This window comes from Hippocampus guttulatus, chromosome 14 (assembly GCF_054856545.1).
Source record: "Hippocampus guttulatus isolate MCC_2025c chromosome 14, RoL_Hgut_1.0, whole genome shotgun sequence".
Lineage (NCBI taxonomy): Eukaryota > Metazoa > Chordata > Actinopteri > Syngnathiformes > Syngnathidae > Hippocampus > Hippocampus guttulatus.
The window spans coordinates 13,945,245-13,970,770 of NC_141274.1; the positions used below are offsets into that span (position 1 = coordinate 13,945,245).

The following is a 25,526-nucleotide window of genomic DNA, read 5'->3' on the forward strand; positions in this document are numbered from 1 at the left end:
TGACAAAAAACAGTTTGAGTTGGAAAATGCGTTGATTGATTGAAAAGATGTGATTGCATCGCAAGTCCAATTGTTTCATTTTACTCACTCTCTCTTGGGTTTGTTGTTATCCAGCGTCTGCTCAGACAGCATTTAGCTCCCTCTTGCGTTGAAGAAAGTAACTGCAGACCCTGAGAAATCAGCTGCCTCTTAACTGATGTTTTAGCCACCGAGATTAAGAGACACTGATTATTAGTCATGACATTATTGTTTAAAAAACGCCAAGATGTACAAATCGAATGCCGGGGTGGCATTTAAAGATAAGACACTTCACATGTAGGTTATGTGTGCATTCGGCACCAACTGCAACACAATAGCAGTACATGATATATTTACATTTAATAGCAGTACTCCAAAGATTGATGGTCATTACCACAGAAGTATTTGAACAGCTGCAAAAACTCGGAAGGCAGGCATATGTTCTCAGTTCTGGCTGAGATCGGGCCTGCATCTCTACTCATAACAACAGGAAAGGGCCGAAGTCAGCGTTCAGCCAAAGTCACAGAGATACTTTACATCCATCTTATTCACAGCGTTGGCGCAGAAGAAGAATTCAAATCAAATCAAATTAAAACCCTCACACTTCAATCACACCTCTCTGTCTTGGGAAAGAACCCTCGACCCCCAAAACCAAACAAGTGTGCCTACCAGGTGATTGTTAACGTTATTTACAATTGTTACAATTTTGGAATTGCAAAAAAACAAACAAACAAACAAACAAAAAAAGTCTTTGTGCTTCTCTGTTACTACACAGCATAATGCCAATAAAAACATTTTCTCTCCCAGCCGGGATGCAAACAAATATCTTTAAAATCCTTCAATCCGGCAGTTGATAGGCAAACAGAGTGACAACCACGAGACCAAAAAAACAAAAACAAAAACAAACCCCTCCCCCCCCAAAAAAACTGATGACAGATATGACACCAAACGTGACATGCCATAGTCCCTCACAGCCTTTCAGTCCATTTACATTTCGCATCCACAGTTTGTGTCATGTTCATCGCACGGGTAATGATAAAGCGCATTGAGAAAGTGTCTGTACACATATTTACAGTTTTCAACGCCGTCGCTCGCATCGCTGCGGATGCGCGTCAACAGCGCAAGCCCACCACGTGGAACAGAAAAACATTCAGCGTGTAAGGTCAAAGGCTTATATCTCACGTAGCATACTGCAATAAGTACGATTTCAGTCAGCGGTCGCTGCGCCGCTGACTAAAATGGTCATCATGGCACTTGAACACAACTTTTTTTTTTTTTTTTTTGCTTTTGTAAACACTGTCAAGGAGATTTTGGCACAGAGATGAACTGAAAGGACACTAGCAAATAGTGTGTGTTGGTGATACCGCATTCCACAGCCAACTTAAAATCCTCCCGTCCTGAGGTTTACGTCACTGCGAATGAAAAAAGTTTCAGAAATAAAGGGAACACTTGAACTGATAGATCCCAGAGCTCACTGAGCGATTACATTGTGTCATTTGTTGAAAACAAAATGACCTAACTAACCCCACAACATCAACCTTCTGAAAAGTGGATTTAGAATCCTGCTCCAAAAGGAAAAATGTGATCACCGTCTCATCCCATTTTAGTAAATTTCCTCCAGACAACTCCAAATGTGGCTGTGTAGTGTTTATGTGTCTGGGAATGTTCCTGATGAGATGACTGATGATTTCCTCCGGGATTTCCCAACCAGGTTCATGGAAGCTCCTGGACACTCTGCGGTGAGACACGAATGTGATACTGGACCTTATGTCCCAAAATGACTGGATTGGAATCGGGCTTAGGGAACGGTCGGTGAGAGGCCAAATTGGCTATTGACACTCGATTAGGTCCTTCCCACTTCTACTGCGGTGCCGGCCTGTCTTCTGATATCTCCTCCATGCTTTTGACGCAGCGCGTTGAGCTGCTCGAGCTTCCTCTGCGGGCTGCTCATGTTCCCACTAGTGATGGAGAAAAAGAACGCAGCACCCGTAAAAAGCATCCCTTGACGTCTCTTCTTCCCAACCCGTTGTCTGTCCCATTTTGCGCCGCAGCAGTTGAGACGATTATGCGTTCCGTTTATTTATTTCAATGCAGTGTTTTGTGTCAACAGCCTCTTGAGTGAAGGTCCGGTAAAAATCAATCAAAACCTAGCGATTTGATCCGAACTGAAAATTGTACGCTGTGGGGTTGGGGAGTGGGGGTGCGGGGTGTATTATGGCTGAATTGCAGCTTTGGTGTACTTGACAAACAGGCAAGTGATTATTTTTCTTATTTTACATTCGTAGTAATGCTGACACGGCTTTTCATTTGTTTGCATTCACGCGCTAACCGAAGCTTACTATGTACACGTACGTATAAAGCATATTATTGAGGTCACCCAAAGTAAATCGGCTTTAACAAGGCATTCTTATTACAACGTTTGCCTTATTTCGTCTTCATCGTTTTTTGTTGTTGTTGTTGTTATTGTTTTGTTTTATTCGAAAGCATCCGTCTCAGTGCTCCGCTGACTCTTTCATGGGACTCGACACTTTGATGGTATAGAATTGATGGCCCCATTTGCCTGCTGGGGGGCATTTCCATTACGTCTTTTGGCATTGGAGTTTCCATCACCGCCTGCCACTTTGTTCTGCATCACGTCTGCGAGACCTTGAAACCTCGGTTGGAGTTGCGGGGAAAAGCTTACCAATTAGAGCCGGGCTGTGTTCGGTCATGTGACTTGAATGACGATGTGATGTGTGCAAGAAGACGAGGATTTCGTCTGGTGTTCTGCTCAGTCCGGTGTTTTGCCGCAAAACCTTTCCAAGACTATCCTTGCGGAATTATCGGTCATTAAGTAGTACATGGAGCGCAAGGGGATGAAAAGAGCAACGGGCGACCGAGAACGCCGACAACATCATTACACGGAGCGTGCGACTGGCAGGAAATAAGTGCTGACATTTCACTTCTGCTCTCCTCTTTCCAAAGAATTATGACCCCGCATGGCGACGCCGCGCTGCCCCGTACACACTAAATAACCACAGTCGGGACTTACATGTAGAAGTGCAGCGAAAGAGGAAGCAGGTGCAGCTTTGGCTTCCTGTTTAGAGTCGGCGACAACTTCAGTTTTTGACTTCTGATGAGTCACGCAAAGCCCAACATGTCCGGGCAAGGTGTGTGCAATGCAAAATGCAGAGTTGGCGGTCAGCGCGGACAGGTGGAGAACACCGAATGCAGTGGAGTGGAGAGTTTGTCCTCTTCGGAATCCATAGTGGTGGCCCCAAATTTGTCCGCATCTTTTTCCGTCTTCTCGTTCGTTGTCTGAGCAAAACTTGTGACAGCCAAGTTCTGCAAACATGAATTCATTTCATGATCGGCACATCTGCTGAGGTCTTTTAGTTGAACGTTGGATGTTTTTGTCATGTGATGAGATAAATATTGATTGTGAACTGCTTTCGATAGCATATGTGTCAGAATTGCGTGCTTTTACATTGTGTCTTCGTCTCATCTCGATCTTTTCTCTCATTTGAGACGTGACAGTGGTGGTATTCAGAGGTGGATGAAGTTCCCCAAGTCCCCCAATGCCCACCACACCCGCTGATTTGTGCACTGCGGCACAGTCAAAGCTGACCCAAACAAAGATGGAAATATAGCCCCAAATGTGTGTGGGTACAAGAAGATTTTTCCACTTAGTCTTGCTGCGAGGCAAATAGCATCCCAGGATTTGTTCGTTTGCTTCCCTTGCGTGCACAGCAGCTTCCAAGTGCCTTCCTTTTTTTTATTTTTTCTTCTTGTGCCCTCTGCCTGCAGACCTGGAGAGTGTTTGGCAGGCGAGGCAGCACTGCAGTGCAAACACAGCAACGACCTACGTCCATATGACCAATTAGTGCGAGCCAGCAAAAGATTGGCAGGCGCACTAGCCAGTGGTAACTAGAGCCTCGCCACTGGGGAGGGGGTCGGGGGGGGGGGGGGGATTTTGCCTGAGACAGAGGGCTTGAATGACGACGAACGAAAAAGATCCAGCGACGAGAACGGTGGCGGGGTATCGGATCAGGCTCAAGACAAGTCAACGGAACGACGCCCGCGTAGGCCCTTTTATTTCCTCGGCAGTCAGTGGCCAGCCTGAGTCCTGTCATTGCAGTTCTTCTTACTCATCAGCTGGCTGAGGTCCATCAGCTCCCCCAGCTCCCCTCGCTCCAAAGCCCCCCTCAAGAGGGCCCTGGTGAGAGCCGGGGTGTGCTGTTGGGACATGTATGTCTGAGCGCTGTGGGCAGGCATCGAGGGAGGGGGCAAGGGGACCACGGGCACCGCGGCGTGGCTGCTGAGGATGTAGCCTTCCGGGGCCGGCCAGCGCAACGGCAGAGGCTCGCCGCACTCCGCCGGCGCGCCGGGCGCCGAGACTACCCTCCGACGCTCGGGCGAGTCCTGGGGCGTCATGGGGTACACGTATTCCCCCGCCGACTTCCTCAAGGGGCCTTTGGGTGTCCCCTTTCCTCCTTTCTCCTGCCTGCTCAAGCAAACGTAATGCTGTCGGGGGGCGTCGCTCCCCCGCCCCTCGCAGCCGTGCCGGCCGCCTCCCCCCTGTTGGAACAGTCTGGTGGTCAGATAAACCGAGGGGGGCATTCGACACGGGGAGCCCAAACCCACGGAGCCTCCCCCCAAGTAGGTCTGGCTGGTGTCCCATCCCCCGGAGTTGGAGTCGGACAGGCGCAGGCCTCTTCGTTTCTGCTGGGGCGTGTGCTCCGGGGTGGGGAGGAAACCGGGGTCCAGCTCCCCGGATTTGACCCACCCGTTGGGCATCACAAAGAGGGTCTCCCCGCCCTGAGTGCAGGTGCGCTCTCCGCCCCCCTGCCGCGTCACGCTGAGCACGGAGCCTCCCATTCCGCCGGCGTTGCTTAAGAGGCCCCTTTCTCGCCGCTGGATGGACGACTGAGTGGTGTTGCCATGGCGACGGTTCCTGGGCTTGCGGGCCATGATCCAGCAGACGGCGAAGCCCGAGAGCGCCGCCCCGATCGTGAACGCCGACACCGCCGAAGCCACCAGCAGATTGAGCGAGACGAGACTCTCGGGTTCAATGAGGAGACTCTGCTGCAGGATGCCTAACGCGGGAGAAATATTTCTTAGGATGACAAATATAAGGCAATGTTTCCCATCGTTTCTCGAGCCAAGGAACAAATGTTACATGGAAAAAAAAACAACAATCATACCGCACACTCGTAAATGAAAATATATCGACTGGGTTTTTGGCGTCGCCAGCTGTCTCTTGGTCATTTTTTGTCTTGTGTTGCAAGCCCAAATTTTGGTCCCGAGTGACCCCCGTGACCCTGAGCAGAATAAGCAATAAGAAAATGGATCATAATGAGAATTCCACGCGACCGGTCTGCAATGCGTACACAGGGAAACATTTTTCTTCTCCTTTTGTAGCCGCTGAGCTTTAATTTACCATAAGAAATCAATAGCCCTACTCCAAACTGCCATTAGGTTTCATTGTCGATCTATTAGGAGCGATGATGTTTAAAAAACAATAATTTTGCTCCAGTGCGGCCTTGGGGCTCTGCGGGCTCAAAAGGTTTCAGCGAAGCCTGCACTTGTCATCAAAGACACAGACCAACGCAGCACACAGACTCCCTATTTTTTTTCTCTCCGCTCCTCATTCTTTCCATTGTGCAGCGATTCTCTCCATACAACATAGCGTGACTTCAGTGTTTCCACCCGCCTCTAATCACTCCCATCTGCGCCGATTGCAGTAAATACTCGTCTCTTGCTCGGGAGTCACCGAGCTATCAGGTGGGGCGGAAAATGCTGCAGCCCACGTGTCAGATTGAAAATGAAGCCAATGCGCTGAAAGCTTGACAAAAGCTTCTTTAAACTTTTAAGTTCTGACCTAATGACACACGGCCCAACAAAAAAAGGGACACGCTTAATCCTCTGTAGAAACGGCTTTCTTCTTTCCACTGAGTGAATTCCAGAGCAGAGCTGCATAAGTCTCTCTCTCTGTCTCACTCTCTGCCCTTGCTGCTGTTACAGTGACATGGGAGTGTCTCAACAGAAGTCAAAACAGTCTCCTGTTTTAAATTCAATCCCCCTTTTCACATTCTGGAAAGAAGGAGTAAAAGTATTTGATGTCGTTCCGCCGTGCGCAGTCTTGTACTGGCAGCTACATCTCTTTCACATCTTCCCTAATTAAACTGTGACACTGGTTCACTTCTGAGCCAAAGCAAGTCAGATTGAACGAAAAACAAAAAAAAAACAAAAAACAAAAACAAGCGGGGTGGCAAAAAAAAAAGAAAGAAAAAAGCAATCCCAGCGGCGCACGCCAATCATCTTTGACAAATTAAGACATCCCAAACATCAACAATTGGTGTCGAGGTTGAATGGATGTTGCTGAGCAGAGAGTGAAGGTGGTAGAATACATGACATTACGTTGCGCACGAAACGTTTGAATTCCAAAAACAAGCCATGAATACTTGCTGCAACAAAACAAATCCCAAAGAAACAAGCAGTGGGAGGATGCAATGAGGGATTGAGCCACTAGGCGGAGATTTCCATTTTCCAGCTCCATACTGCAGTGGACAGTTGATCATGTTATCAGGTTACAGGGTGCATGAAAGGCTTCATTTTAGACACGATGAGCTTTTGGGCGGGGGGGGTTAAATCATTGTTCAGTCTTCATCCCTTAAAATCTGTTTTCGTGCAAAACGGTGGCCACACAAACTCGCACGCGCAAGCGGTCATGTCGCCGCCACCTACCATCACAGTCTCCTAATTGGGAGGTGGTGTTTCCGTATTCCACGTCTTGTTGAAAAGGAAGCCTGCAATCACACATGAATACATATGAGAAGAGTCGTCTGCATTTCACAAGACGGATTAAAAATAAAAAATAAAAATCCTGCACCGTCCTGTACAATAGCTCACTTCATCTTTAGTAAAAGGTTACTAAAAACAAAAACAGGATATGATGTGCTATAATTCTTCGCACATCTGCTCCAAAGTGGACTATTTGGGGAGACTAATCAATGAAACAGTGTTCCCCACATATTGATAGGTCACTCGCGTTAATAGGATCTGCCGCTTATGCTCTCATTGATTTTCTCCTCAGCTCCCTGCCCACAAGGAGGTCAGATGTCACGGTCAGCTAAGCATGTAGTGACAAACGAGTTTTGCAATTCATTTTTCTCGGCTGCGAGTGCTGATAACCTTGCTGAATAATATTTGAATAAACAGGTTTTCCAGCGAGACTAAAAGAAGAAAAGTTTGCATAGAACATCACAAAATCACTCAGGATATTCCAAAACCCGCATGACTTTCAAATAGATGATCACTCAACAATCAGCCCCTTGCAGGTTCTTTATGACGAGGAGCACAATATGTGGTTTCAACACGGGTTCATTTGAATCAAATTCCACGTTATTTGTTCAGCGGTGGGTTGGCGAGCCGGATTTATGCACTAATAAACATTTTCATCAAAATTCATTTTTTTGGCTGTGCTGTGGGATCACTTCGTTAAAGCACTTCGCGAGTAGATACATTTACTCTTCACGTAATTCCTCATTTCTCTCTTGTGTCAACCAATGAGGTCGCTCAAACTTTTGTGTCTTGTCCCCCCTCACCTGGTTCCTGGTCTCAGGAAGGAGCAGGTGCTGCCTCTGGTCCAGCCACAGTACGGGTCCCTGGAGGCGAGGCAACTCCTGTGTGCAAACGCATCATCAAAAATGGAACAAAGGTGATCGCATTCTGCTTACTCGCCGTGGAAAGGCAAGGATAATGGACCAAAACACACGAGGGCTGCAAACATGGCGATAAAGGTAACAATGTAGCCGTTAATCTGCTCGGCTACACAATTCCCAAATGTCAAATATGACCCAACTGATTTAAAGGTCGGACTTGCCACGCATGATTTGCCGTATTTGTTTTGTGAGCAGTTGGGGCACCATGGTTTTCTTATTTTGTCATTATTTATTTCCAGATTGAAATCAAATGCATAGTGTGGGAATTAAGTTCACAGTACGTGAAACGTATCCAATTTTGCTATTGGTTATGAACCTGTCTGGAAATGCAGTGGTGCCTTGACATACTTGCAAGTTTTTCTTTTATTTTTATTTTTTTAATTGGAGATGAGAGCACTGTAGGGCGCATGCAACTCAAGTCGGCTCATGTCACAAGAAGCAGGAGTTTGGCCTCGTGAACAAATCTTCGAAAAAAGACATTTCAAATGATTTAATGCCACACCCCATTTGCTGTCAAACTAAACTTAAAACAAAGAGAATTGGTACATTTAAAATGAACACATAACTTTGCCTTTATGTCCACCAGCGTAATGCTAACGCATGATAAGAAACGCCACAGATAGGCTAATATCAACGATGCAGCACTGTCATATATAATGCTTTCATTAATGGATATTTGAATGCAAACGGTGCAGCAACACATGTAGACACCCAGCATAACGATACTGTTCTGCTTACTTCATGCAACGGGAGTACAGGTGGCAACGGGATGTGGGCACACGGACCAGGCAGGACGGGAAGGCCAGCAGCAGAGTGTGGCTGGTGCGGTCCAACGTCAAAGACAAGAGCTGGCGGGCCTGGGGTGAATCCTCACCGCATCTATGGGGAGACATACGTGAGAGCGAGGAGATGAAAACATCTGCAGGTGGGTCACGTGCTAATTTGGAGACGACAGCAAGTCCTCTGCGTCTACTCGGGATCAAACACTACTTTTTTTTCTTTTTTTCCTAGTTGACTTGACTTGACTTAACGAAACGACTTGTGTTATGACACGATGTTGGAAAGCAACAAGGGTGCCGGCGCATGTCGGCGCCTGTTGTATGAGGCCTCTGAAGCAAACCGTAACTACAGCGTGGCCCAAAACCAAAAATGAACGCGTATCGAAAAGTTGATTTAAGCTTGACGTGGTCAATAATATAATGCTGCAGCAGGGAGTAGCTGATCTCTCTTAGAAGTGTTGAAGCCTCTGTTTCTAAAATAGAAGCGATCCATGAGATGTGATGGAGCACTATGCCAAGAGGCGTCATCGATCGGATATCAAGGACAAAATAAATCTCTTGACTCCAGCTCACCTCTCAGGGTTGAAAGCCTCTACCTCCTCCAAGAACACACTGCTGTGGGACATGGAATCCCCATTGGGAATCATTAGAAACTTGAGAATCGTCCCTCGGGTCGAGCCCAGGAACAAAACCGTGCGGTTCCTGTAGGGTCCGGCGTCGGTGTCCACCACCATTGCTGTCAGCTGGTACCTGCAAAGACATATCGACCGTGAGAGCACATTTACACCGAGCGGCTCGATCAAAAATCTCTTTTCTTCCCCCAGTGCCATTTAAAGCTTAAATTTTTCATGACATCAAACTTCTTTCGCCGGAAAGCATTTTGTCACCGTACCGGCCCATAGTCTTGACCACCCAGGGTCTGTGCCCCAGCAGTGGGACTGTCTCGTCCATCAGAGGGTGGGTTTTGACAAAATTTAACACCTCGTCTGGCAGCGTGGTGGAGGAACTAAATCGGGATCCTTGGACTGCACATCCTCCAGGTCTGGGGGAAAAACAAAGTAAGGCTGCAGGGAAACTATCCATTCCAGTCCCGTCTGCTTGTGTAGTCCAATTGTTGCTGAAGCATACCTGGGTTTCGGAACTGCTTCTTCTGGTACCGGAGTCCAAATGGACTCTGGGGATTTCTGTTCCTTGAAGCGTCCCTCGAAAGCGTGAGCGAGCTGCTGCATGTCAAACACGCACACGGCAGAACCCGGGATGCTGCCGGATGCAGACGAAATCATCCCGTGTGAATTACCACATCAGATTTATTTTTTGCGAGTGCGAGGATAAGAAAGGAGACCTTTTTGCCATCCCCCTCTTTGATATTGTATTATGATTTTGCTGTAAGACAACTAAATCATGCATATATGACCTTGCTGAAGAAAAAAATCGACAGACGCTTCTTAGAGGCATCAGGATGTATTTGAGATCTCTCTTTGCATACAAGTTTTTAAAATTAAATTATATCTCTTATTATTCTCCAAGTGCTTGTCCGGTCTACAAAAACGTTTTCCCTTGACATACAGTACATCATCTGGAGCGGTTCTGAATCAATATACTGTAAATCGGATGACTTGGAATTATTAAATGTATCGATGTGTGCAGATCTCTACAGACATTCGAAGTTTTCTGGAACAAGTTTGTCCTGACCAACCAATTGAGGCGGAAAAATGTATGGTCATATCGAACTCTTTTCAGAGTTTCTGCTTGCCGTAGATTCGATTCTGCTTTTATTTTCGTAGTATTGTTGCCCCCCGATTCCTAACCGCCCACCACTGCATGCGCTTGTCGGTGCCTTATTACCTGTTTGGGGGTGTGGAGAAAAGGCCCAAAATGACGTCACGTCCTTGCATGCGAATGATGCCGCTTGTGGCGTGCAGGAGGTTGAAGTAGAAGTGCGAGTCTCCCGGCACGGAGCAATTGAGCCGAGCCTTCAGGAAGGTGGTCCACTGTTTCTCGAGGACACGCTGAGAGCCGCCGAGGTCGGATTTACACACGCGAGCCACACGGGACACCATGACCTGCAATAACATGGTCCAAATAGGATGTATTATACTAGCTAGAGAGATGCTTTAATAATGCGCCCGGGAAAATCGTGTGCACGAAGAGAGAAACAACCTTTTCTAGATGATGAAACTCCATGGCCATTTCTCTGAAGAAGAAATAAATGTGAGACCCCCATTCCATGGCGCTCACAAAGTAGGGCTCTAGATGGGAATGTTAGCAGAAAAAGGCAACGTGAGGCCATCACAATGTTTCATGACGAATGATCCAATGACAATAACGATATTACGTCTGTTCCATTGATTGCCAACCGCTGTGCGACGAAAGATCATCAGGTGTGCGTGCGGGAAATTTTCCAGTAATACTTAATTAGTCTGAAAATGATCCGCGTAACTTTGCTCATCTATGCCAGCGACGTATATTGACTCTCAGAGCAATTAAATGCTCTTCCGCTGCATGGCAGAAGGCGCAATCACTATAACTTGTGTCATTCCTGAAACAGAACCAAACAAGCCCATATTTGACACTATTTGTCAATGAGATGAGATTATTTCAGTATTCAATGCTCTCCCGTATATTTGTGAATTCACCTAGTCACAGATTTTTGGGGGAACTCATTCACTGCTTTTGTGCTCTGGCCAGAGCATTGTCTAATATAAAAGTACTGCTGTGGTGCCATCTTGATGCCAAGGAACTATGTTGAAGTGAGGGGAGGCGCTTCCTGTTATCAGGCTATAGCTCTCTCTAATAGGAAAGTAATGCTTTGACGCCATCTTGTGCCACCATTAGGAAATTCTAAACCTTTTTCCCCAGAGATTTGCAGTGGAGGTCAGTCCCTGTTCCCTGGGGAATTCTTTTGCGAAGTTTTTGGTTGGTTGTGTGCTGTGAGATTTTCTTTTCCCAATCTATCATATTCTACATGTAAGCAAGGACAACAAAATGAGACATTTGGAAAATATAGTTTATGTGACACGTTGAGGTGACATTTCTTATGTTTCTGTTCCGTGAAGGTACCTCGGAACCATTTGGAATCGTGTTTGACCGTGCGCAGGGCGGGGCTGTCGCTGAGACTGCGATAGATCACCGCATCGATGGCCAGGAAGTCTGTCACGGTACCAGTGAAAAGACTTCCATCTTGGAGCACGAGCGGAGAAAGATTAAGAAGACGAGGAAGGAGGAAGGTGATGGAGAGATAGGACAAGGTCGGTAAGATTAAAACCAAACGAGCAATTCCGCAAGAGGCGGGACCATAAATCATCTGAACAGGCAAACATTGTGTTTGCAGCCGTGGCGCTCGATATTCCAAATCATACCTGCAAATAAAGCCACGTTGGCATGCCGCGGATCATACGGGCAGCGCGCCATTCCGCTCACAGGCTCTCCCACCATTTCTAGAGTATCTCTCTTGAACAAGGGGAGAGAGGGACATGTCTTCAGAACGAGCAGATAAAAATGTGCAAAGCGCAGCTGACAGAGATGAAGGCTACTCACGGTGTAGTTTGCACACAGCGGGTTGAAGGCGTTTGTTCCGCACACAAACAGGCCTCCGTGCTGCCGGAGAAGAACCTTGACGAAATTACGGCATTCTCCCTGCAGAAACATACAATCAACAAAAGAATGGCGTCGTGAGTTTGAAGGGCTGGTTTGCACGTTGAGCTAATCACCAATCGGGGAGTGACCGTATTTTCCGCACTATAAGTGCGCCTTATAATCCGATGCGCCTAATATATGGATCAATGTTCGGATTTCTTGGACGTAGTATTTTAAATGTTCTTTCATGAGCTTTGTTACAGCTGCAGCGGTTGTGAAAGCTCAATATAAATTAATCTGTATTGTATCGTATAGTATTTCCTCTAGCGTAACTCCATCTAGTGGATGCATAATGCAACCACAGCCACTATTGTAGCTTCTATTCTATGCGCCTTATAATGCGGAGCGCCCTATATATGAAAACAGTTTTAAAATAGACCATTCATTGAGGTGCGCCTTATACTCCGAAGCGCCTTATAGTGCAGAAAATACGGTATGTTAGAGAAGGAACTAATTCTTCACTTGGGCTCGGTTAGACGAGGTCAGGATAAACCACTGGCATAGAACTGGTACGAACCGTTTTTTTATCACCTGCCTGAAAGGTGATTGCCGCCTACCTCAAGGGTGATTGCCGCCCTTGCACATGAGATAAAATGTCACCTGTAAAGATATATAAACGCCGTTGATTCCTTACTCCCACAGCTACCGCATCGTGTGTTTATTTCCCCGACACCACATTTGATAACGTTTATCTGGACTTATTCCTCCTTGGTGTATGAAAATAGGCTTCTTATTTTTTTTCCAATGATGACATGATGTTGAGATTTTGATTTATTGAGATCTTGGGGACAGCAGCGTCATGGCGGCTAAGGGAGCATTAAAGGCGAGGACGCGACAGATGCGCAGGAGTGCGATATTCCCCATCATTGGCCCCATTTTGAAGACTAGTTTAGCTGTTAGCTGTCACGTTGGCTACAAGAATGACTTGTCGCGAGTGCGCCGTGTCTTGCGCTAGTCTGAAAATTTGGCTTTCAAATATGCTTTACCTCGTCTGACAAAACACACACAGGCAAGCTATAGTTTTTCAGTTGTCATGTTTGTTTGTCGGTTCAGATTCCGGGGCCTGAGCCGACATTAGTCAGCAATTTTATACTGCGCTTTAAAAACAATCACAGCTGAAGCAAAGTGCTGTACATAAATAAACACCGAACATAAAACATAAGACAATTGAATATCATTTTAAAAAACGGTGACAAAACAAGATACTAGCAGGTGGTCAACAGGTTAAGATCATTTTGAGATTTGAAAACAAACAGCAGAATCCTCAAATAAGCTCAAGTGCACAGGCAACCAGTGGTCAAGTCAACATTGTTATTTTATATTAATAACATTAAAAGTGAGGTTTTCCTTTTCGTTTTTACTCAAGCAAGGGATTCGAATCAGGACTTCTACTTTTTACCTTTACCACCATCTTTTCCTTCTACTTAAGTACACAGTGGGAGTACTTCTGTCACCTCTTGCAGAAACGACGGCGGAGTGTGGGGAACAAATCTTAAAAAGAATCCCGAGAGGTAAAAACACTCTCAGCCACACTCTGTAGCTGTCTTCTTCAAGGTGGAGGGCTGTTGATGGAGCCGAAATTAATGAGACGACTAGGGAAGATGAAACTCGACACGTCTAACCTCTCTGATTTTACAACACTATTAAAAGACTTGAAGGAGCGGTGGAGCAAAATTAAACTTTCAACATGCGTAGCAGAAGACGGCTTGGAAAGCATGTGTACAATGTGGATCAAACCAGCCTTTTAACATGCAGAGACAACTACGCTGCTGCCACCTGTGCCGAGTCATGGAGAAAAAGTAGATGGATTAACGAGGACTCCGTACAAATTTCCCTCCCAGTCTTTGTACCATAAGCTAAACTAACAGACCAGTAGACGTACACACACCGGCGCAACCTAATTAGATCCAATGCAAGGTACCGGTACTTATCAGCCCGAGAGGTGTTTCCAATCATTTCCTTATCTCGCTACACGAGATGGCCAAAATAATAATAAGAATGCTACACAACTGCAACCTGGCTGAAGCGTCTACCTTCTACATTTCCCTTGCTGTAAAATATTTTTCTCATAACTACAACAAACACCATTCCAATAAGGTGCCTCAGGATACGATACTAAATCATCCCGTGCTTCTTTTTTTTACCGCCTGCTTCTGTGAAAAAGCCTCGCAGCTCATCTAATATAAGTCAACACAAACATCCATTCCGAGTTTAATTTTTTTCTTATTTCACCAAATCCCCATTCATAACAACCCTTCCTGAATATTTTTCATAATCAATCGTTATTTTCTTGAACACGACGGCAACAAATGCAATCGCTCAAAAGGAATTCATGCATGACTCGCATGACTAAAGCTGAAAAATATGAGCGCAGTGGCATGTGTTGAGCTGACCTTGAAGCTAGCTCAATGGCCTCAGTCATCTTGTGTGTGCCACTCAAAATCAATGCGGTTACTGAGTCGACACATTCATGCTTGCGATTGTGCTTCTATCTCTGACACCTTCTTTATGTCGGTTTACTTTCCTTCTTTCGATGTAATGTTTGTTCATCCAGGAAAGCATCCTCATCTCTTCCGACAAAGTGGTGAATAGTCAGGCCAGCCTTCTCTGCTAGCCAAAACACTATCAGAAGCTCATAATATAATTTCTAGCTTCTAATATTTGTTTCATGCCGGTGCGCAACATTACTTCCTTGCTCGGGAATTTAAATAACGACACCAATATGTTTTGTAAATTGTGACATCCAGGCAAGCTGCATTGTCGGAGTACAGGTATAGCTAGCTAGCTAACTGTGCAATGTCATGGTAGAAATGAGCCGAGTAATACCAACTCGCAGTTGAGTAACCTCTGTTACGAACGAAGGGACTCAAGTTTTTTTACATAGTGGACGCGACGTGATAGTGGTGGTATTAAGAGGTGGCTCGAGTCAAGCAAGCAGGCCCAGCTACCAGATGCATGACTCGCCACTATCTGCAGTGCTCTGCCTCATCTTATTTCATTTATTGTTACCTCCCCAAAGCAATGTTTCTATTGCGGTTCTATCCTGTAAACAATTTTCTCTTGCTGCTTTTTTAGCAAGACGTCACAACCCGTTCCCACCATCCCACCTAATTTTCTTTTGTATTATTAATGATCTTCCCTCTGTATTTTACACTTTTCCATCCGTCCCAAAGGCTCTGGTAAAAAAAAAAAAAGAAGAGAGCTTTCAAGTCTATTGGGAGGATTTGATTTTAGCTCAGGGTAGCATTTCATTTCATCGATCTTTGTTTGAATGACGTGAGGAGCCGGTTGTTCGTTAACATGAATTTGCGCGCAAAATAAACAAGGTAACAGCTGTGGCGCGTGTCCACGCGGATGGTGTTGATACATGTCTGTGTCTCACCACAATACCTCATGTTTCCCCTTCATTCGGCACACTCGAATGTCGTTTTTGTTGGATTCCCATGTCCGTTTCTGCCGAAAAGAGAATCAGAACGTATTGCAAAATCATGCTCGTGAGTGATCATTCTTTGGTGGGCGTGTAACAAAATGACCATTACCTTGCTGTAGAACATCTCATCACCTGCCATGTTGTCCAGTTCCACCCGGTATAAATCATCTCTACAACCACACAAAAAACAACTGGGTGTAAAAGGCATCGGCACTTTTGTGTGTTTTTATTTATTTTTAAGGTGGCCTAACATGGTTTGTCCTTCACAACGCCGAGTGTTTTTCACGAATCACAGGATGATGCTTCATACTACATTGGATCGTTGCCTTTCACATTTTGTTTTGATGAATGTTAACTAGAGGCCCATGAAGCAGTTGGAAAAAACAAACAACCCCTCCCAAAGCAAACTAGCGCTTCCCATGAACATCTAGGGAAAACAACCCAGATGTACTAATTGCTGAATTTAACAACCTAAGCATGTAAAATGTAGTTGCCCACATTTTTAAGTACCGTACATTTTTTTTTGTCTCAGGATAAAAATAAAAGCCGTATTAAGTTGACTTAGGGGCCTGTTTGCATGACAATGCATAATATTTAAATGTCGTGCAGAACATAACACTGTTAGTATTACTCACTGGACTACCCACCTATATATATATATATACTGTATATATAATTTGTAAAGGCATATTTTTTTAAATCGATTGTGTCATTTTACTACATGTTACTATATGACATGTAAGTCGAATTAAGTGTCCAAATCTCCTTAATCCACTCTAACTAGAGCAAAAAAAAAGAGACAGCAGATGGAAGCATCAAATGAAAAATACAAACGTGAGCGCATCAGTCACACACAGTTGGCGGCGGTTGCCGTTAGTTACCTGGCTCCTATGTAGAGAGTTCGATTGACTTGTAGAACCGTTTGGATGTGCAGCTCCTGTCTCTGTGCTGAACGGTGAGCTCTGCCCAGGAACACCGGATACCTTCTCACCACTGAAACGGGCGACAAATAAAATAACTGCGCCGGAGCTTCAAACAGTCTCTCGAAAGCTCCATTTAATAAAACGCTAATTGATGCCATGCGGCTTTCGTGTTCAAATGCACAGGCTAGTGTATAGTACTGCCCATAAAGACAGTGAAATCCTCTTGGTGTTTATTTAGAGGCGGCTCTAATGAGAGCAAGCTTGCGATCGTTATTGTAGTCAGAAAATATTAGCGCTTATTTTCTCTTAATGAGAGAAAACAGACGAGACGGAGAAAGGAAGTGGCCGAAAGAGAGCGATCCAAAGTTTCAAAGAGGAAGAGAGCCGCCTCCACGGGTAGCGCTCATCACCAGGAGACGGAGTGGGAAAATGTCTCATTGTCCTTGACTACGGGTCAGCGGGAAAGTGATGAAGTGATCCATCTCCTCAGCTCTCCTTCCCATTTTTCGCTCTAACCTGAGCTCTCTCTCGCTCCCCCCCAAAATGTCTCTCACTTCCTCCATCTTTACGTGTCCCTTGAAATCCAAACCGATTCTATTTGCTTTCCCTTCCTCCTCCAATTTTTTGGTGCTTTTGCATCATGAAGGCGAGCTTTATACGTGAAAAGTGCATTTTTAATGCAGCCCCTGTGCTAGACTGGGACTTTTGACCCCCGATTTCCACATTTATCACGGGGCCATACATCAATGCGACGCACACACGTACGCACAAACACCTCGGCACAAGGACACGTACCCTCCAGAGGGACATAGCTGAGTGGACTGGGCTCCTCTGGGAATGAGCCATCAGCCAAATGAAGCAGCAGGAGAAAAAATGTGAGAAGAGGACCCACGGTTGCCATGACAGCAGAATACATGCACTGTTAACAAAGTCAGAGAGAGGAGAACAAAAAACATCATTTTTTTTTGGGCACATTTGCCAACAAATAATACACTTGGACGGGTTTGTAAGTCATAAAGAGGTGGCCGATGCGTGTGTGGACGTTTGTGTGAGCTAGTACACATGTACTGTAGAAAATATTCAGGTATCTCACTGAGCCACGTTTTAGCCATGCCCCAAAAAATTAGGAAAACGCAACAGTTTAACTGATCTTCACAACCGAGTGCTAAATTGTTGTCAGTCTTTAACCAAAATAGCAGCAATCACCTTCAAACACGGACAATACACGCAGCAAATCTCTGAATTCACTCCACGTGATCTTTCAGGACAGGATTTGAATTAGTACGTATAAATGTAAATTTACCAGGCTCCTTTTTTTTTTTTAACACAAGTATTTGTACTTCTACTTGAGAGAGGTTTATCACTCCTAGTGTGTCTTTTGTGCGTGAGTCCACATGTTTGCATGTGTGCTGACTGGGTCTGAAGTGCAGCGGTGTGACTGCTGCCACCAAGCTGCTGGCAGCAGGAAGCTGATGTGTTTCTCTTGTTGCTTTCGAGTATAATAGAGCTCTATTGTCAGAGATGTCACTCCATTGTCAGAGTGCTGAAATGGAAGAGGATTCTCACAGCCATAAAACACACCGCGGGACAAAACCAGTCACAGACTACAAAGGCACTTTGCGCGGTAACGTTCCTATCGCTGATGGTCCTTCTACATGAACATATGGAGGCTTTATTTGGGGTAATCTGCCACCGAAGTGGGCGACTTCCCCTTTCTGAGTAGAAAAGGTGGAAAAAAGGAGATGTGTGTGTGTGTGTGTGTGTGTGTGTGTGTGTGTGTAGGATGGGTTGTTTCTCAGAGCTCCAGGGCAAAAGTGCAGTGTGTGCATACACACTTGGGCAGTTCCCAAACACATCGATTAGAAACATGTGAGAAATAGTCCAGTGGTACCTCTACTTACGAAATTCATTGGTTCTGAAAGAAATTTCTAAACTAGAAAAATTTGTCAGTAGAGACTCGTTTTCCATGTAAATGACCTAATCCGTTCCAAGCACCCCCCCCCCCCCAAATTCAGACATAAATGTTTTCTAAAGCATGAAATTGCATCAACATACTGTATGTAACAAATACAATTAGATTAATGCACAATAAAAAATGTAAAAAAAAAAAAAAGATGCTATTTCTGAAGCATTTATTTCAGTGGAATGCCTGTGAGTAATCGTAACAGCTGGTATGTAAAACTGAATTGGCTTTGACAGTAGAAGCCTCGGAAATGGGCGAGGACAAATGAAGAGGAGCAAAGAAAAGAAAAAAAAAACGAGACCAGCGAGAAGAGCATCAGGAGTAGGATCCTTGAGTTTTTGTCTTTTGTTGCTCCGCAACACCGCTCAAATCGTGGAACGTGTGCCGTTTGATGATCAAAAAGAAACCTCGGGGATTGGAGAAAGAGTGTGACAAATAAAAATGATCCAGGTATATCGAATCTACCCGAAAAGCTACCTTCCGCCACTTATTTCTTTTCAATTCCTCTTACTTCCTAATTCGCCTACCTCTGTTATTGTAACCTTTCGAACTCTCTAAGCGTTTGATGAATAGTAACTTGGGTACGTTTGCTGGAAAAGAAGAGCGGGTGACTGTTGCTACGGTGATAGGAATTATTTTTCAGATGGAAAAAAACAAAAACAAAGGCCCATAAATAGGATGCACGTTCACCTGCAGCGGTTGCAGAAGTGACGAGCTGTTTGAAGACTTCAGGGACGGGATGGCCGCTACACACATAATCACACGCGGACGCGCGTACACACACACACACACACACACACACACACACACACACGCCCACATGCCCCAGGGCCAATTCTAGCCGAGAGAGTGCAGGTTTGACATCTCTAAATCTCCTCCATATCTGATAGAGAAGGTGAAGCCTGAGGGGGAGTCTTTTCATCTCGACTCGCCATCAGGATTCGCCGCTCTGGCACTGTCATTTCATCATGGCCATTTTAATGGGCGGGATCCAAATTTGACGCATCGTAAAAAAAAAAAAAAAATCCGTTGCATTGAATGGATTGAGAGGGCCGGACATGCGAAATTTAAAACTGCATCAAATGAAGCGTGTGTTCCTCTGAGATTAGGCGTCGGATGGTTATGGAGTCGCGCCGTCAGATCACATTTGGGCTTCTCTCCTCTTCTACATACATGAACACTCATACAATAAGGTACTTGTGCAACCCACAAAAAAACAAACAAACAAACAAAAAAAAACCCATTATTGACAAAGCCTCCTCATTAGATGACTGAAGTAATCGAACCATAGGTCTGGGTCAAGGGCAACATTTCAGAGTAGTAAGCTGAAGGATAGCACCAGGATGAAGACTCTTGGTGTTCAAGCACAAGCACCACTTGGGATCAAGGTTGCACATGTAAAAGTCGGCGAATGCGCTAAAACTGCGTGCAATTTAGTGCCCTCTATTTAGGATCGTACTAAAAAAAAAAAAATTGCAATCTCAGTAGATCTTGCCCAACGCCACTATTTAGAATCTTAATAAATCAGGGTTATTGCGAAACGGTGTTTTTATATTTTGAATCAGGGCTGCTCTGTTGAAGAAACCGAAAAGGCACTTAACAAAGCTGCAGTGAGGATCATAAAACCAGTATCATAAAATGAAGCGAAGGCAGCCCGAGCCAGCCGTTAGAAGGAAGAACGTGTCATGCGGTCTGCGTCGGACCGTGTTGGCGTGTGTGATTGAATTTAACGGCGTGACGCTTGACACGCTTATCATGGGATGCACACATCTTGGCGGCGTCATCTCGCCTCATCAAGCAAACTATGAACAAATCACCTGCTAATATTCCGCGTCATTAACCGATCAGCAGCTTGTCAGAAGCGGCGCGGTCACCTGTTTACACCTTCTCCGTTTCTTGTTTCTCAACAGCTGGGACATGAGCACCGTTTCCGGATGTCCGGCGTGCACTTCTTAATACCATAATGGGCCTGGAAAGCTTGAAGCGGCACGCTGAGAATTTTGAAATGTCCATCATGTCAACGAACCTGATAGATATCATATTTACCGTACCGATAATCCCATCAAATAAGTGCTTGTTGAATGTGTGTTTTTGTTTTGTACAAGGCAGCTGAACAAGTTCCATCCTGCAAAGCAAGAGACACAAGTGCTTCGTCGCTTCCTACGGTGGCCACGAATTACCGTCCACGATGATACATAAATCTGGGAAAGCTCAGTAGTTCCTCTTGGAATCCAAACGAACGCAACGCCAAAGGTATGCGCCATTGGCTGCTGTTTTAGATGTGAACGCCATCCTGCAAAATAACCACAATGGTTGTGTCTCTACAGGCGCGCAGGCCCGGGGGGGGGGGGGAATACCACACCTCTCACCCCAATTCAGATGAGATGGACCGCAGCTCACCTGTGACCCTGAACTGGATAAGAAAACGGTTGGATCAATGTTTACCTTTCACTGTTGACACAGCTGACATAAGCATTTATCTTTTCAAAAAGCCATCCATCGGATACGATGTTGCAGGCCAATCGAGGGAAGTTTACATATGCGTGCCAAATGTGTTTTCTTTGTTACGTTCAATCAGAGGTTGTGATTAGCTGCACGGGCAAACGCTCTCTCCCTTTCACTGTCTCTTAGGCGCCAGTGCTGCAGCCACTTCAACTCCTGCCTTTGTTACCGTAGCAACCGATAGCAAAGCTCCGAAGCTCTAGTGCGGGGAGATGTAAAAAGCGAAGATGTTAGGTCCACTCTCGTTACACGTACACATTGCATATCTATGCCTGTGCACACACTCGAATGCCGGCGCACGGCCGTTCGGCATCCAAATGGCTTCATGTGAGTGTTTATGTACAGCGATGGAGACACGAGGTGGTGGTGGGGGGGGCTCCCCACTTTCTCAGCAAGAAGGGGGATGGGCTGAAGGTGTTTTGTCTTCACATTGGCCACACGCTGGCAATCATCACAGACGATTTGACGGCGGTTTATCCGACATACAGGATATGAGAGACAATAGCAAATAGTCTTTTCATTATCGTCACTACTCGCTACGCCAATGAACTAAAGCGGCATCGGATAAACAGACTGGCAAGTACAAGAAAAATAAAAGACCTTTTCTAACATGGAACGTACCCCATCCTTGAGGACAGGAAGCAGGTTAAATCCGTGAATAAAGTAAAATGGCTTGAGGGTAGAAAGACAGACGTGGGCTAAACTGGGAGAAGTGGGTCACCTTCATAGAATGGCATCCCGCCTAGCAAGATAACTTGCAGCAAGTCATTTGCTGAGCATTAATGTACGCTGCAGCCTTCAGGAAAACGTAGCATTTAAGACAATGACTTTCCTAGTGCCTTATTGTCCTGCCACACATGCATCAAATACGGTAGTAACAGTCCAGATGACCGTTGTACTATATAAGAAAAAAAAAACCCTCCTTCTGCCACACGAGCAAAATGCGCATGAGACAGCTCCTCTTAAAGATGACAAGATTCAAGTTTTAAGACCTCAATATTCTAAAAATGTCGACCATGCACCGCAGTGCTTACCATGCAACTAGAGAAGAACACAATCCGACTACAGGCAAGATTCAGTTTAGTGCATATAAACATCAATTGTTGGTCATACAGAAAGTGTGGCGGGGCATTTAAAGACAAAGCTACAACGAGGCGCTCTAAAGCAGCCATGTCGGCAGACGACCTGAATGGAAGATGTATTGAAGGGAGGGGGGAGGGGGGTCTAGGCACCTTACTGCAGTTCACAACTGCGTCAGATAACCACGGATGTGAGCATAGGTGCTCAAGTTCTTATATGGTGGGCAAGGCGAGGCATCACACTGGGCGCCCAATGTGCCACTGGGCTAAATTCACGTGGCAGGGTCTTTAAAAAGAAATAAATCTCCTCCTCGGATGGGTGCTATGGTAGCTAACTGTATGCACAGTACGATACACCGACTGGCCATTTCATTAGGCACATCTGCACGATAGAATGAGATCCCAGACAAGAACTGGAGCAAAATTCTCAATGTAGCATTCCATTTTGACATTGTTTGGATCCCATTAGACTGCGCAAATATACCCGATGAAACAGCCTGAAGGCAGACAAACGACTTTAAATCCTTCATCGCACCGTTGAAGTGAGATTTATTCATCTATTTGGATGAAACGGGATGGTCGGTTGTTACGCGTGTGATTGTATGACTGGGCAGCAGGGCATAATTACGGTTTCAAATATCTCCCCCGGAATGCAACAGAGCCAGCAGCGCCCACATCGTGTTAAACCAGATCGTTTTTAAGACAAGAAAGAGGACACATTGAGATTTACTGTATTTCTGTTCCCAGACCGGATCACATGCGCTCATTTACAAATAGAATAGAAAGCCTGCAACACACACACACACACACACACACACACACACACAGACGGACAATTATGCTCTCTCCGGCAACGGGAACACTGTGTCAAGTCTTTATCTTATCAAGTTGAAGACGATATTGCCTAAAGTGGGTGCCTGTCTCCTCAGAGCAGCTCTAATCACACAGAAGAGAATCTGTCTTTTGCTGTTAAATATCCGAAAATGCTATCCAATCCAAAGGGTCATTTATATGCTAATGCATGGTTAACCCTGCGCGGGCCTTTTGACGCAGCTGCGGGCTCGCCTGTTTTGTGTGTGGGACAGGAGAGCAAATGAGAGATGGTGAGCGAAAGAGGGAAAGACGGAAAGGAAAAGGTGGGAGCCGTAAGACGAGGAGATATTCCCAAGGGTGGATGCCGTAGGTAATTAAAAGAGGATGGACAGAGCTGGAGTCTAGCCAGCGAGAGCTCCGTCTCCCCTCAGACTTCTCCTCCAATCAGGCCCTTCTGCCGAAAGCCAAATTGCTGCTAACAGCAACAGCGCGCTGCAATCGTTGGCTGCAGTGAGTTAGCGGCTTACGCGATAACGGACGGGTCTGATAAATGCACTGCTCACAAAACGGAGGGACGAGACGACAAACAGCTTTCAAAAAAAAAAACAGCACGTGACGACTTCATGTCATGTCATGTCGCATACGCGCACAAACGCCGGCGCGCGTCCACCCGCGCCGCAGCAAGGGCAAAATGTTACTAACTGGAGTTTGACTGCAGTGAGCGCATATACATTCACTGCACAGCCCCGAGCTGGAAGCGAGCACATGAGTATGCGGCGCACACACACCATGAGCACAGAGTCGGGCGGGCGCGTGCACGCTCCAGCCATGTATAACCACAATGAAGATAACAATCACGTCGCTCAATAGGGTTATGATTCCCGTTTGTGCTTGGCATCAAAAAAAAAAAAAAAAAAAGAAGAAAGATTCCTTTATTAGATTGTGATTTTCTATTTCTACTTCGCGGGATGCTTTGCTTAATAAGATGAGTTAACACGGCAGCCATTACCGTCAGGGTGGCTTGTGCATAATGCCGGGCGGTGAGGCTCGCTCATATTCCTGACATCTTGTTCTGTGTGGGCAGGGATCACCAATACGGGTAAATTTAGCTCTTTTGACAGAAGCCCGTTAAGAGGATCAGAGCTCACAATAGGTGGTCTTTGCACAGCAGATATCCAAAACCTTCCCCAAATGCTTGCATTATCGACCGTTCAAAAGCCTCCCCTTCTCGCATGGGGTATGAACTCGTGTTATTAAAGAAGCAACGTTTGTTTGGACGGACCGAACAGGATGACGGCAAGGAGATGGATTGGCCGCAACAAAGCTTTTCAGTCAAGCTATAAATGCATCTCGACTACAGCCGGGAGACAAAGGACTTGGATGTGCCGTTATCTGCCGCTGAAATGTCTTCCAAATGTCTCTCTGGCTAAGCTGCCTGAGCGAAAGCCCGCCTTTGGCTGCGGCTCTCGGTGAATTTGTTCCAAAACAAAAGCGGCAAAATACGTTACGAGTTCCAAGATGAAGACTGAGAAGTAACGGCGTTTATTTGGCGGCACAAAGGTGAAGAAGTCGAGCGCCTCCGCTGTGGCATTTGGTTAACTTTGATTGTTGCTTGTTTTATTCGTCTGCGGCTGTAGATTGAGTTCACGAACAAACAAAAAACAAAACCAAATGAAGCCAAAAGGTGTATTGTCGTGTTCACATTTTGCAAAGTGGGGAAGTTGATGAGATGGCAGAAGGTGACGGATTAGACGAACTTGTTTGTTTTCGCGATCACGCTGAATAAGAATATCGTCCGCATGCAAAGAGGTGACACAAAACAAACTTTGCAGGAGCGTCACACGCACGGACAGAGTCAAGCAATTATTGACGAAACAAATAACAGGGCAGAGCTGTGAATAGTAAAATATTGGAAATACCGAGCGCGGCGGCCATCTTGTTACCCGGCTTGACGTCATGTCACTGTGCGCGATGCAGCGCAACGCAATTCTTTTCAAAATGTACCACCTCTAAAGGACATTTCCCATCGAAATCACTCACGATATATTTCATGTTAATCCGAGATCATTATCATGGCCAGTTAGTGAACCAAAAGAGAAATAGTGTCCGACCGAGACAAAATCCCGTCACGATCCGCATTTGTGGACTTGTTTCATGTTTTGTGATGTTTCCCTACGTCTCATGTTTCACGTCTTGTCAACTTTTCAGATTTTTTATTTATTTTTCTTCCCCCTGTTCTTGCCAGCCCTGTTCTTTGGGTCTACCGATCAGCACCCTCCAGCCACTCGTGTCTTGTTCAGGTGTGCCTCGTGGTCTCGTCAATCTTTTTTGTATTTCATTTCCTGCTTTCTTCAGGTCTTTGTCACATTACTGCTGCTGCAGGTCACGCTTCTACTTACGTCACGTGACCTTCTGTTTCCGCGCTGCTTTGAATTTGGATTTTTTTTTGGGGGGGGGACTTTGTTTAAAAAAAACAACAACAACTCCCTACATGCCATGGTTGTCTTTTTGTGTTTTTAAAAACAAATCCTTGGGGTCCTCCACATTTGCCCTCGTCCCCACATAAGCCATTCAATACATTACAGTATTTTGACCAAAGTCGTCAGTTTGTGTGTATGATTTTAAAGTCATGAGATGGTAGCCATTTTCTGGCCCCCCCCACACCTCACTTTTCAGAAAC

The 25,526-nt window shown here is 45.6% G+C and overlaps 1 protein-coding gene across 2 annotated transcripts in view; it reads right to left on the reverse strand.

Annotated features, from left to right (window-relative positions):
- Positions 1 to 359: 359 nt before the first annotated feature.
- Positions 360 to 25,526, reverse strand: part of sema6ba (sema domain, transmembrane domain (TM), and cytoplasmic domain, (semaphorin) 6Ba) — a 30,069-nt gene continuing 4,902 nt past the window's right edge. For both annotated transcript variants that reach the window (XM_086128288.1, XM_086128289.1), the window contains 17 exons: positions 17,285 to 17,408; positions 16,448 to 16,559; positions 15,676 to 15,736; positions 15,527 to 15,589; positions 12,038 to 12,136; positions 11,860 to 11,950; positions 11,561 to 11,680; positions 10,661 to 10,749; positions 10,346 to 10,563; positions 9,629 to 9,760; positions 9,393 to 9,542; positions 9,074 to 9,250; positions 8,460 to 8,600; positions 7,605 to 7,682; positions 6,745 to 6,806; positions 3,050 to 5,093; positions 360 to 1,976 (listed from right to left, as the gene is read on the reverse strand). In XM_086128288.1, coding sequence (XP_085984414.1) covers positions 4,105 to 5,093; positions 6,745 to 6,806; positions 7,605 to 7,682; positions 8,460 to 8,600; positions 9,074 to 9,250; positions 9,393 to 9,542; positions 9,629 to 9,760; positions 10,346 to 10,563; positions 10,661 to 10,749; positions 11,561 to 11,680; positions 11,860 to 11,950; positions 12,038 to 12,136; positions 15,527 to 15,589; positions 15,676 to 15,736; positions 16,448 to 16,559; positions 17,285 to 17,405 — 2,703 coding nt within the window. In that variant the 5' untranslated portion in view covers positions 17,406 to 17,408 and the 3' untranslated portion in view covers positions 360 to 1,976; positions 3,050 to 4,104. The remainder of the gene's footprint in view (positions 1,977 to 3,049; positions 5,094 to 6,744; positions 6,807 to 7,604; positions 7,683 to 8,459; positions 8,601 to 9,073; positions 9,251 to 9,392; positions 9,543 to 9,628; positions 9,761 to 10,345; positions 10,564 to 10,660; positions 10,750 to 11,560; positions 11,681 to 11,859; positions 11,951 to 12,037; positions 12,137 to 15,526; positions 15,590 to 15,675; positions 15,737 to 16,447; positions 16,560 to 17,284; positions 17,409 to 25,526) is intronic.